At 57.8% G+C, this 11,302-nt stretch overlaps 1 protein-coding gene across 1 annotated transcript; it reads right to left on the bottom strand.

The window, feature by feature from the left end:
- Positions 1-7,559: 7,559 nt before the first annotated feature.
- On the bottom strand, positions 7,560-9,471 carry CEBPB (CCAAT enhancer binding protein beta). The gene has a single exon (XM_061437945.1). The coding sequence runs from the start codon at positions 9,241-9,243 to the stop codon at positions 8,197-8,199; it is 1,047 nt and encodes a 348-aa protein (XP_061293929.1). The 5' UTR covers positions 9,244-9,471; the 3' UTR covers positions 7,560-8,196.
- Between the last annotated feature and the right edge of the window lie 1,831 nt (positions 9,472-11,302).

The following is an 11,302-nucleotide window of genomic DNA, read 5'->3' as shown; positions in this document are numbered from 1 at the left end:
GAACAATTAAGTCCATGCCTACCGAAACACTGGCTGGGTCACGGACCCATCCAAGACCACAGAGAATCCCCCACATTGCACAGAGATTATTCTTTCTAAGCAAAGAGCAACCTCCTGCTTTGAGATCATGTGCAATAGAATGTTCTCAGACAAGGAAACACTGGGGCATCACTAAGAAATTCAAGAAATGCAGGTCACAAACAGCCCACACAGGTTGATTCCGTTTTGGCAAACGTATCAGTTAGAAATAGATTCAGCTGCTGGTAATGGGAAGCCAAAATGTCAGGGACCTCAATAAGCACAGATTTATTTTCCAATCATGTAAACAAGTCCAGAGCGAGGCAGGCAAGGACTGGTGTGGCTGCTGCGTTACCATCAAGAACCCAGATGTCTTTTATCTTTTGGTTTCACCACTCTCAGCGTGTGTCTCCCAGGCTTCAATGTTTGCCTCGTGTTCAAAGTGGTCCTTGAAGCTCCAGCTATCACATCTGAGTTCTAGGCAGGAAGCAGAAAGAAATGGGAGTTGGAGGTAAAAGGGGAGGTGTCTCAAAGCTGAGTCAGCCCACTTTAAGTCTTCCTGGAAACCCCACCCACGATCTCTGTTTATATCTTATTGGTCATCCCTAACTGCAAAAGAAGCTGGGAAATGTAGTCTTAGTAAGGCCACTTGCCCCTAGCAATAGAGAGGTCCCACTGTTAAGGAAGAAAGGGAGGCGGTGCACATCAAACAGACATTTGCTATATTGAAGAAACAATACACAGAACAAAAATTCTGGAAGAAAATAACTGCTGCGTACAGAAGTCTCTATCTACAATCACCCTGCACAAATTAACCTGTTAAAACTTTACAAAATGCTATAAAGAATATTATCCTCTTGTGACAGATGGGGAAACAGACACAGCGAGATACAGTCACTTGCTCCAAGTCACACAACCAGGAAACCATGATTTTGGAACTAGAATTTTGTTGTTGTTCAGTCACAAAGTCAAATCCGACTCTTTGTGACCCCATGGACTGCAGCACGCCAGGCTCCTCTGTCCTCCACTCTCCCACAGCTTGTTCAGATTCATGTCCATTGAGTCAGTGATGCCATCCAATCATCTCATCCTCTGCCACCCCCTTCTCCTTTTGCCTCCAGTTTTTTCCAGCATCAAGGTCTTTTCCAGTGAGTTGACTCTTGGTCTCAGATGGCCAAAGTATTGGAGCTTCAGCTTCAGCACCTGTCCTTCCAATTAATATTCAGGGTTGATTTCCTTTAAGATTGACTGGTTAGTCATTTGATCGACTCCTTGCAGCCCAAGGGACTCTTAAGAGTCTTCACCAGTACCACAATTTGAAAGCATCAGTTCTTCAGTGCTCAGCCTTCTTAATGGTCCTAATCTCACATCCATACATGACCATTGGAAAAACCATAGCTTTGACTAGACGGATGTTTGTCAGCTGGGTGGTATCTCTGCTTTTTAAAAGACAGTCTAGATTTCTCATAGCTTTTCTTCCAAGGAGCAAGCGTCTTTTAATTTCATGGCTGCTGTCACCTCCACAGTGATTTTGGAGCCCAAGAAAATAAAGTCTGTCACTGCTTCCACTTTTTCCCCTTCTATTTGCCATGAAATGATGGGACCAGAAGCCATGACATTAGGTTTCTTAATGTTGAATTTCAAGCCAGCTTTTTCACTCTTCTCTTTCACCCTCATCAAGAGGCTCTTTAGTTCCTCTTCACTTTCTCCCATAAGAGTGGTGTCATCTGCATACCTGAGATTGTTGATATTTCTCCCCACCATCTTGATTCCAGCTGTGATTTATCCAGTCTGGCATTTTGCATGATATACTCTGCACATAAGTTAAATGAGCAGGGCAACAAAATACTGTCTTGTCATACTCCTTTCCCAATTTCCAACCAGTCAGTTGTTCCATGTCCAGTTCTAACTTCTGCTTCTTGACCTGCATACATGTTTTTCAGGAGACAGGTAAGGGAGTGGTGGCTCAGACAGTAAAGCATCTGCCTGCAATGCAGGAGACCTGGGTTCAAGCCCTGGGTCAGGAAGATCCCCTGAAGAATGGAAATGGCACCCCACTCCAGTACTCTTGCCTGGAAAATCCCATGGACAGAGGAGCCTGGCAGGCTACAGTCCGTGAGGTTGCAAAGAGTTGGACACGACTGAATGACTTCACAAGAGGGTCTGGTACTCCGAACTAGAATACAGGGGCCAAATTCTAGCATCTGGGCTCTTCACCCACCGAGACGGTAATGATGTTATAAATAACATCATTGTTATTGTTAGTGATGATGGCTATTTCTGACTGTGTGCTGGCACCGTTCTAAATATGCTGCGTGGATTAACTCATTTAACTCTCGCCACAACTTTACGTGACAGGTGCTATTATTATTCCGTTCTATAAACAAGAAAACAGAGGCTCAGAGAGGTAAACTAAATCCCCCAAGGCCACACAGCAAGTGTCAAGAGGGTCTGTATTTCTGGGTAGGAGAATGACGGGTGCTTTGTATTCCCTTCTCCTACTGATACTATGTGTGCTCCAACCCTCCTACCACGATCATATGCTACTTAGGAAATCAAGTAAGAAAACACTCCTCCTGGAGTCCAGCTCTCGCCTCCCCTCTGACCGCCTACTGCCCCCCCGGGCCGCTGGGAGGCCTGCCCACCCCCCGCCATCAGCGCCCTCTCCCCTGCTCTCACCGCTTCCCAGAGAACTCTCCCTCTCTTGGCTGCCTGCCTCCGCTCCTCCCAAGCCCCACTCCTGGCATGGCCTTCCCCTCATTCCTGCCTGCTGAACAGCTCCCAGTGGCTTCAGGCCCTGGGTCAGAGGCTCCACACCAGCAAGGTCTCCCGGGCCCCGGCACACAGCCTCCGTGCGCCCTTCACCCACTGCACGTTGCCTCACCCAGAGGCCGAGGGACATGTCTCATTCCACCAACAAACTTGTCAAGAGCTTTCCAGGTGCCAGGCCCTGACGGGAACATCTAGCTGTTCATCCCCAGACAAGCCCTCTGAGCCTCACTCCACGGCACTGCGTGAGGGACCCAGCCACCCCCGTCTCCCCCGCCCCACCACACCCCTGGCTACCTCCACGCCAGCCATACAGGCTTGTCACTGTTTCCCTAACACACTGAGCTTGGTCCTGTCTCAGGGCCTTCGCACCTGCCGCTCCTTCTGCCTGGAATGCCCTGTAAACAGTCTCCCCGGTCACCCTCTACCACTTTCCCCCAGGTCTTCATCGTGCTCTGAAATTAGCCTGCTAACCCATCAACCAGCTCCCCCAGCAGAAGGTCAGCCCCAGGGGCACAGGACCTGCCTTGGGCTCACTGGGGGCTGGCTGAGTACATGAACCACACTGGTACTACTCTCTGTTCATGGGGGAGGAGGCCCCAGCCCACAATGGTTGAGCATCTTGCAGGAGGTCACCCAGCAAATAAGGGACAAAACTTGGAGGCTTTTTTCTCCCCCTGCCTCTTACTCAAAGATGGGCTAGAGAGTACAAAACCGAGGTCTGCCCATCTGTTCCCCCACATACAGCAAATAACTCACCACAAAGTGGCTTAGCCTGGGTCTCAGACAGACATGGATTCAAATTCTAACTTCACTGCTTTTGGGCAAGTGATGTCCCTTCTCAAAGCGTCAGCTCCCCACTCTTTGACGTAGGACTCCTACCTCTTGGCCTCAGTAGGCACCTGGGAGGGGCTCCAACTCCAGTAGGCTGGAGCCTCAGGAACCCCCCGATTCCCCAGCCCTCTCTAGCCCCCATCACCCCACTATACGTGGCCATGGTCAGTACAAGGTTGAAAACCCCTAAGGAGGGGCGGCTAGCAAACTAGCCAGCTGGGGCCACTGGGACTCCACCACTGGTCATCCAGGTGGTCAGCCAGGCTGAGAGAAGACTAAGTTCGTGGGGGGGGCAGGTGTCAGGAGAAGAAAAGAGCAGAGGAAAGCTTTGGGGCAGGGAGAGGGAAGCAGGAGACTTCATGCTATCACTTCCCAGCCACAGGGCCAGTGCCTTCGCCTCTCTGGGCCTGTTTGTCCAACCAGAGAAGGGGTTGTTAAGCAGCACCCGAGTCATTGGATTAGCGCAGATAAAAGGCACAGGTGGTGATGCCTGGAGCAGGGCGAGGGCTCTGAAAACCGAGGCTCTTCCCGCCCCCCATGCCCCACCTGACCCTGGCCTCTGCGGATGCCTCCTCCCAGGAGAGGCCTTCCCGGATGCCCCCACGCCGCCCTGCCCTACCTGCCTTCCCTCTGAGCCCTTGTCCCCATCTGTCATTATCTTGTCCTCGCTGTCTGCCGCCCGTCCCCAAAACTCATCATCTCCGTTTTGGGAATGTGTCCCCAGCACCCAGCATAAGGCCTGGCACAGAGCAGGTGCTCAATAAATGCTTAAGGAATAAGTGAAAAAAATAAAAATAAAACTGGTGTCTCAGAAACAGGGACAAAACAGTCCCAGAGAAGTCTAGATAGGATTTAGGGGGAGGACACATTCCTTAGGTGTTTAGATGGGGAAGTCCCCCTTCCCTTTCCCATCCTGACTGTCACGATCCTTAGCTGTGCAACCTTGGACAGGTCACCTCCCCTCTCTGAGCCAGCTTGATTGGCAGGAAAATGCCAGTAACAAAAGCCAGGGCCTCCAAGAGGCTGATAAGCCAGTACGTGGTGAGCAGAGGGTCCGGCGCCCACCAGTGTCTCCAGCTTCAATTTCTGACACTCACTTCTATCCCTGGTAAAAATCGCCCGGCTGTGGGGCAACTGCCTAAGATTACAAGGCACCAGTGTATTCTGTCAACTCTCCTGTCCTAAGCAAACATTGGTGAGGGTTTCCAGCTAGTCTCAGTGGTCAACCCCACTAAATGGGTCTGTGGTTAACGTGACCAGGCAGCTGGGAGAAACCAGCAAATCCATCTGTGCGTACGTCTTGCTCACTCTAAGTACGAGTGCGCACCCACTGTGATTCCCGCTCTTTGAGGCACACCCCTGGCCTCCTCCTGCTTCACCCCATCCTGTTCTCTCTGTCTCTCTCTCTCGTTTCCCAGCTTTTGAACAGACCCTCCCTCTTCCCTGTGAGCCTGCAGCCTGGCGATGCACACGCATACAGTGGGTGTCCCCCATTTATGACATCCCCAAGTCCTCTGGGCACAGCTCTGTCCACAGTGCCCTCATGTGCCGCCTGGAGCACCATCAGAGCCCTCAACCTGTTAACTGTTTCTCCAAGCCCTCTTCAAGGGCCGTCAGATGGCTCGGGTTTAAATTCCTTTAATGCTGCTTCCGAACTGTGAAACCATAAGCAAGTCACTAAACTCCAGCATTCGAGGTGCATGAGCTGGGGGGCAAGGATTCCTCCAGGCAGGGCCCAGGACTTGGGTGGGGGCTGAGGTTACCAACCAGGCTTTCAGCCCCAAGCTTTCCCCAGAGACTTCGGAGCCGAACTTGGCTAACTGGCTCCACCCTTGTTCTTCCTGAGCAGTAACCCCGCTACCATAGGCCTCAGTTTACTTTTGTCAAACCAGTGTAGCCCCTTCCCCGGGTGCTTGTGTCAATGATAGGAGGGTCTGAGTGTGTGAACAGTGACACTCCACACTCGCTGTGCAGCAGCGCTCAGGAAACAGGAGCTTGGGGCCACTCTCTGCCCAGACTTCTTGCCTCTCACCTCCTTTGCATCCTCTGGTGACAAAAAATGGGTGAGAAGTGGCAGTAACCAGCCAACTCTTCACGAATGAAGGAGCGAGGATTGGAAAGGTTCCCTCCTAAATGGCGACTTCCTCCCCCCACCCCCCGAGCCAAAGACTGAGCTACCTCATTCCCGAGGTCAGCCCCCCACCCACTCTGCCCCTCAGCAGGTAAATCCCAGAGGCAGGAGCTGATGTGCTGGTGCTGGTACTGAGCGGACTTCGACACTGCGGCTTCCCATCAGTCTTCCGGCTGCCCAGGGCCTAAGTTACGTGTGCCCAGCGCCCAGGCGACAAGCGGGGTTAGGGCTGCCCAGGGCCTAAGTTACGTGTGCCCAGTGCCCAGGCGACAAGCGGGGCTAGGGAGGTGGCGTTTGCTTTGGTCCTTGGCTCCGTAACGGTGGGGGCTGAGTGTCTGTTTCCCACAGGCTTCCACGGGGAGGGGGGGAAACATCCAGGCACCCAAAGGGCAATGGAGAGGAAGCACATTGCCCCTTCTCAAACCACGGTATCACCAACTGCTCCTGAGATCCCAGGTCCTCAGCAAACTCATCTACAAAGCCCCCCTATTCCACCCTCCCTCAACCCCTGAATTCCTAAAGCAGGGGTCCCCCCACAAACATATTTCTCACCCTTACGGGTGTGACAGCCAAAAGGCAGATTCACAGCTCTGAAAGCAGGCCATGTAATGGTAGCAACCTCTTTGAAGGTGGCTGTGAGATTTAAATGAGATGGGCAGGTCCAGGGCTTACTGGACACTGGCCCCTGGCGAGCGCTGGCCACACTCGCGCTGCACTGAAGATTCAAGTGCCAAATGCCAGGAGCCTCCCAGCGAAAAATAATAACAAGAGCAAACGCTTATATAACACCTCCTGCATGCCAGGCACCGTGGGACGCTGTACGGGTATCCACAAACCCCTCCGTCTACATCCTCAACTCTCAGGAATGCCATCCAGGGCTGGAACGGGGGTGGAGGAGCCATGCAAAGGGGCAGGCAGGAGTGTAGCAGGGGGCAGGGAAGACGCAGCCTTGCCCGGGGCCATTTCTGTCACAGGGAATCAGGGACGGCAGTCCTGGGTTCACACCTGGGCTCAGCGTCCTTGAGCAGGTAAGCCTGGGCCTCAGTGTCCACCGTAGGTACAAGCAGGACAGGTGGTGCTAGGAAAAGGAGTGAACGTATAGGAACCCTTCCCCCGCCTCCCCAACAGAGCCCGATTCTGGATTCTCCCCTCCCTCTGGCCAGAACACACAAACACAAGCTCACCCACACACCCAGGCTACTCTCTTAAAAATATACATACGCACACACACTATTTTCTAAACACCCTGCCCGGCTTCGCTTTCGAAATAGTCTGCTCCGACTTGGGTTCAGTAGGACCAAGACCTGTACCCCTTCTCTTTCAGAGTCACAGTCCCGTGGACTGGGTCCCCAAGCACTGTGCAGAGATCAGAACCCGCCAAGCCCCTCCAAACCCAAGCCCTGCACTCAGGACCAGCCGGAGGCCCTGCAGGCCCTCCCCAAGCAGGGCTCCTAGTCACTCCTCCCCACCACTCAGCGGGACTGAGTCACCCTGAAAGCCTGACCCAGCACTCCTCTGCCCCTCCCCCGAGCCAGGCCTGATACCCCGATCTCCAAGCACAGGCCCTGGGGGTGGGGCTGGGGGGCGGGAGTAGCAGAGGAGAATAAGCAGCTGCAACACCCCCACCCAACCACCTAAAATGCCAAAAATAATAGCAGCTCTCTCTCTCTCTCTCACACACACACAACAACAACAACAACCCCACACAACAGAAAGGCAACTATAAATCCAAAATAAAGGGGAAGGAAAAAAAAAAAAAAAAAGCCAACTACTGCCCCCAAAAGGCTTTTTAAACAATCTCAAAAAAAAAAAACAAAACAAAAGTTTATTAAAAGTGTTCTTAATGCTCGAAACGGAAAAGATTCCCAAATATACAGATGCCTCTTTTCTCATAGAAATAGATTATTTTTTATGATACAAAAAAAAGGCCAAAAAAAAAAAAAAACCAACAAAAACAAAAAACAACATCAACAGCAACAACCCCGTAGGAACATCTTTAAGCGATTACTCAGGGCCCGGCTGACAGTTACACGTGGGTTGCGTCAGTCCCGTGTACACACGCGTTCAGCCATGTTTAAACCGATTGCATCAACTTCGAAACCGGCCCGCCCGCCGGCGCCCGGAGAGGGGGGTGGGCAGGAGAGGCAAGAGTTTATCATTCATCTGTACACATAGACATCTCTTCTTTAAATAACACCGCGGGCGGGCGCCCCGTCTGCACGTGCGGCTGGTGTGGACAAAAATATAGATAGATATATATAATAAAATATTAAAATTACCGACGCGCTCCCCGCGCTGCCCAGTGCCCCAGTGCCAAAGTTCTGCCGGCGCCGCCAGGGGCGCGGGCGGGCGCGCGGGCGCTCCCCGGAGTCTCGGCGGCCGCGGCGCGCCCGGCAGCGCGGGGACCGGCCGGCCGGCCGCGGGGGACGCGCGCGGGGGCCGCGCTAGCAGTGGCCGGAGGAGGCGAGCAGAGGCTCGGGCAGCTGCTTGAACAAGTTCCGCAGGGTGCTGAGCTCGCGCGACAGTTGCTCCACCTTCTTCTGGAGCCGCTCGTTCTCGGCCGTGAGCTCCAGGACCTTGTGCTGCGTCTCCAGGTTGCGCATCTTGGCCTTGTCGCGGCTCTTGCGCACCGCGATGTTGTTGCGCTCCCGCCGGATCTTGTACTCGTCGCTGTGCTTGTCCACCGTCTTCTTGGCCTTGCTCTTGACCTGCGAGGGCGCCGGCGCCGCCCCCGCGTAACAGGCGGCGGCGGCCGGGGTCGCCTTGGCGTCGGCGGGGCTTGGCGTGCCGGGCGGGCTGGACGACGAGGACGTGGACAGGCTCCCGCTGCTGCCGCTCGGCACCGCCTGGTAGCCGAGGTAGGCGCGCAGCGCGTACGGGAAGCCGGCCGCCATGCCCGCGGCGCCGCCGCCCGGAGCTCCGGCCTCCTCCTTCCGCTTGCAGTCCGCGGGCTCGAAGCCCGGCTCCGCCTTGAGCTCGGCCGGCGGCGGCGGCGGCGGCGGCGGCGGGTGCAGGGGCGCGAAGCAGCCCGGGTGCAGCGCTCCCTTGGCGGCCCCCAGGCGGCCCAGGCTCACGTAGCCGTACTCGGCCGCCTTCTTGCAGTTCTTGCCCCCGTAGTCGTCGGAGAAGAGGTCGGAGAGGAAGTCGTGGTGCTGCCCGGAGGAGGCGGGCGCGGGGGCGGGCGCGGGCGGAGCCGCCTCGAAGGTGTCCGAGGCCGTGGTGGGTGCCGGGGCCTGCGGCGCGCCCAGCGGCTCCAGGTAGGGGCTGAAGTCGATGGCGCGCTCGTGCTCTCCGATGCTACCCAGCTCGCCGGCGGGGGGGCGCGGCCCGGGTCTGGCCGCCGGGGGCGCCGCGGGGGCCGCCTTGCCGCCGTACGCAGCAGCCAAGCAGTCCGCCTCGTAGTAGAAGTTGGCCACTTCCATGGATTTAAAGGCGGGCGGCGGCGGCGGCAGGGGGAGACATGCTGGGTCCCAGGCCACCAGGCGTTGCATGAACGCGGGTGCCCGGGGAGGGGGCCTGGGGCTGCCCGCGCCGGCCGGCCCGCAGGTGGCGCGGCCTCCCGGCTCCGAACAGTCGCTGCTGTGTCGCCGCCGCCGCTGCTGCCGCCGCCGCCGCTGCTCCGGGGTGGCCGCTATCAGTGCAGGGGGCTGCCGGCCGGACCCTCGGGTGGGTCCCCTTCCCGGTCCCGTGCGCGGCTCTGACTCGCTAAAGTTTCTCCCGAGCCCGTTTATTTATAAAGGCGGGCCATAGCAACGGCTGCGTCACGCCCGGCGGCGGCCCCTCCCTCCCCGGGCACGCAGAGGACACGCCGCGGCCGCCCGGGACCCCCGGGCGGGCGCCGGCGGGCCGGCCTGGAGACCCGAAGCGCGCCCCCGGGGGTCCCCCGGCCTGCGGGGCCGGGGGGAGAGGCCTCGGCCCCCCCTCCCAGCCCACTCCCACCCGGCGGCCCCGAGATGGCGAGCGCGGAGAGGCGCGATCCCGCCCCCGGACCGCCCCCTCTGGGCCGGCCGCCGGACGAGAAGGGAGGGGGAGCCCCGGGAGGGGGCCGGGCGGCCGTCTGCTCCCACCCCGAACGCGGCCGCCGCCCGCCCCCTGCTGGAGGAGGCGCTGGCCTTCGGGAGCCGCGGCCGCCGGGCCTGGCTCTCCAGGGAAGGGACGCGCCCCCCTCCCCCCAGCCAGGGATGCTGGAGACCCCAACACCTCCCAGCTCGGACTCCCGGAGGGGTGAGCCGCCTCCACAGCCCTTCCCCGAGTGCGGCATCGCCCCTAAACTGGCACCCCTCCCCAGATCTGGACAGGAGGGACTGTCAGGCCTGCGGTGACTCCCCTTCTGAAACAGGAAGACCTGGGGTTGGGGGCTTGGGGAGATGCAAGCGAGGGGGCAAGCGCCCCTCCCCCGGCCCCGCCCCCGCACCTGCCCGCCCCCTCGAACCACACCTGGGTCTTCTCCAGCCCCACCCTGCGCTGACCTGGGGCCTTCTCCCCGGAGGGTGGAACAGGGGTGGGGTGCCCCCCGACCACACGCTGTGTGACCTTGGGCTAGTCACTTGGCTTCTCCAAGTGTCAGTCTGCGACGGTGTCCTTCCTGTTTTCTTTATTAGTTGTATTAACTGTCTCCAACGCAGACTCCCAAACGCTCACCACTCTGGGACGCACATCAGAAAGGAAGGCCTCCTCCCAGGGTACAAAGAGGCCCAGAGGCCCACAGCACACCCAAGATCACACAGGTTCATGTTCCCCACTGTTCTCAAAAGAAAAGCCCTTATCCGGGCACCCTCAGAGCTGTTTGTCACCCCCCTCCCAAAGCACCTGTATCTGAGGCTCGTGGGTGGGGGTCCAGGCAGGACCGGGGTGGGGCGGGGGAGGAGTGGCATGCAGAAGAGAGGAAGGAGTTCTTCTCTTTCAGCAGGCCCCTGCTGTGCGGTGAGAGGGGTCTGGACCCAGAGCTTGCTTTTTCACCCTGCCAGGAGGATGCCCTCGCGGCCCCTGGTTCACGGAGAGGGAGACGAGATGGCCCACCAGGATGGGAACACAGGCCCCAGGCCCTCCCTGCTGAGTGGGTGCCAGCCGCCCCGGCCCTCTCATGCACCATTCCAAGGCCATTTCAGCAGCCCCTTGGACCTACCCCTCTGCCACTCCCAGCCCCCAGCGCCCCAGGCAGGAGCTCCCAGCCTGCCTGGTGCTGACCCCCGACCCACTGACCCCAGCCCTGGCCCTGACGGGCAGGCGGGCATTGCTCAACTTTCAGCGTTATCTGCTGAGCTGGGGTGACCTCCGCCCCGGAGAGCTGGAGAAATGACATCTCTGAGTGCCCTTGGGGGGTGGGGGGCAGGGAGGGACAGGGTGAGACACTGGCCCAGCCTGCTGGCTTTCTGGGCCTTCCCAGCAGCCTCTGGGCCAGGGAGGGACCTAAGGCCCTGGGGCCACCCAGCCAGGCCTCCCGAGCTGCAAAATGGGACACTCAGAGCTGAGCTGAAGGGCCACTGCCCCCAGAGGCCCTCCCAGCCCCACCTGCCGGCGAACTTCCTTCCTAGCCCTTATCTGCAGCCA

Source organism: Bos javanicus, chromosome 13 (genome assembly GCF_032452875.1).
Source record: "Bos javanicus breed banteng chromosome 13, ARS-OSU_banteng_1.0, whole genome shotgun sequence".
Lineage (NCBI taxonomy): Eukaryota > Metazoa > Chordata > Mammalia > Artiodactyla > Bovidae > Bos > Bos javanicus.
This window is presented reverse-complemented; position numbering and strand designations above follow the sequence as displayed.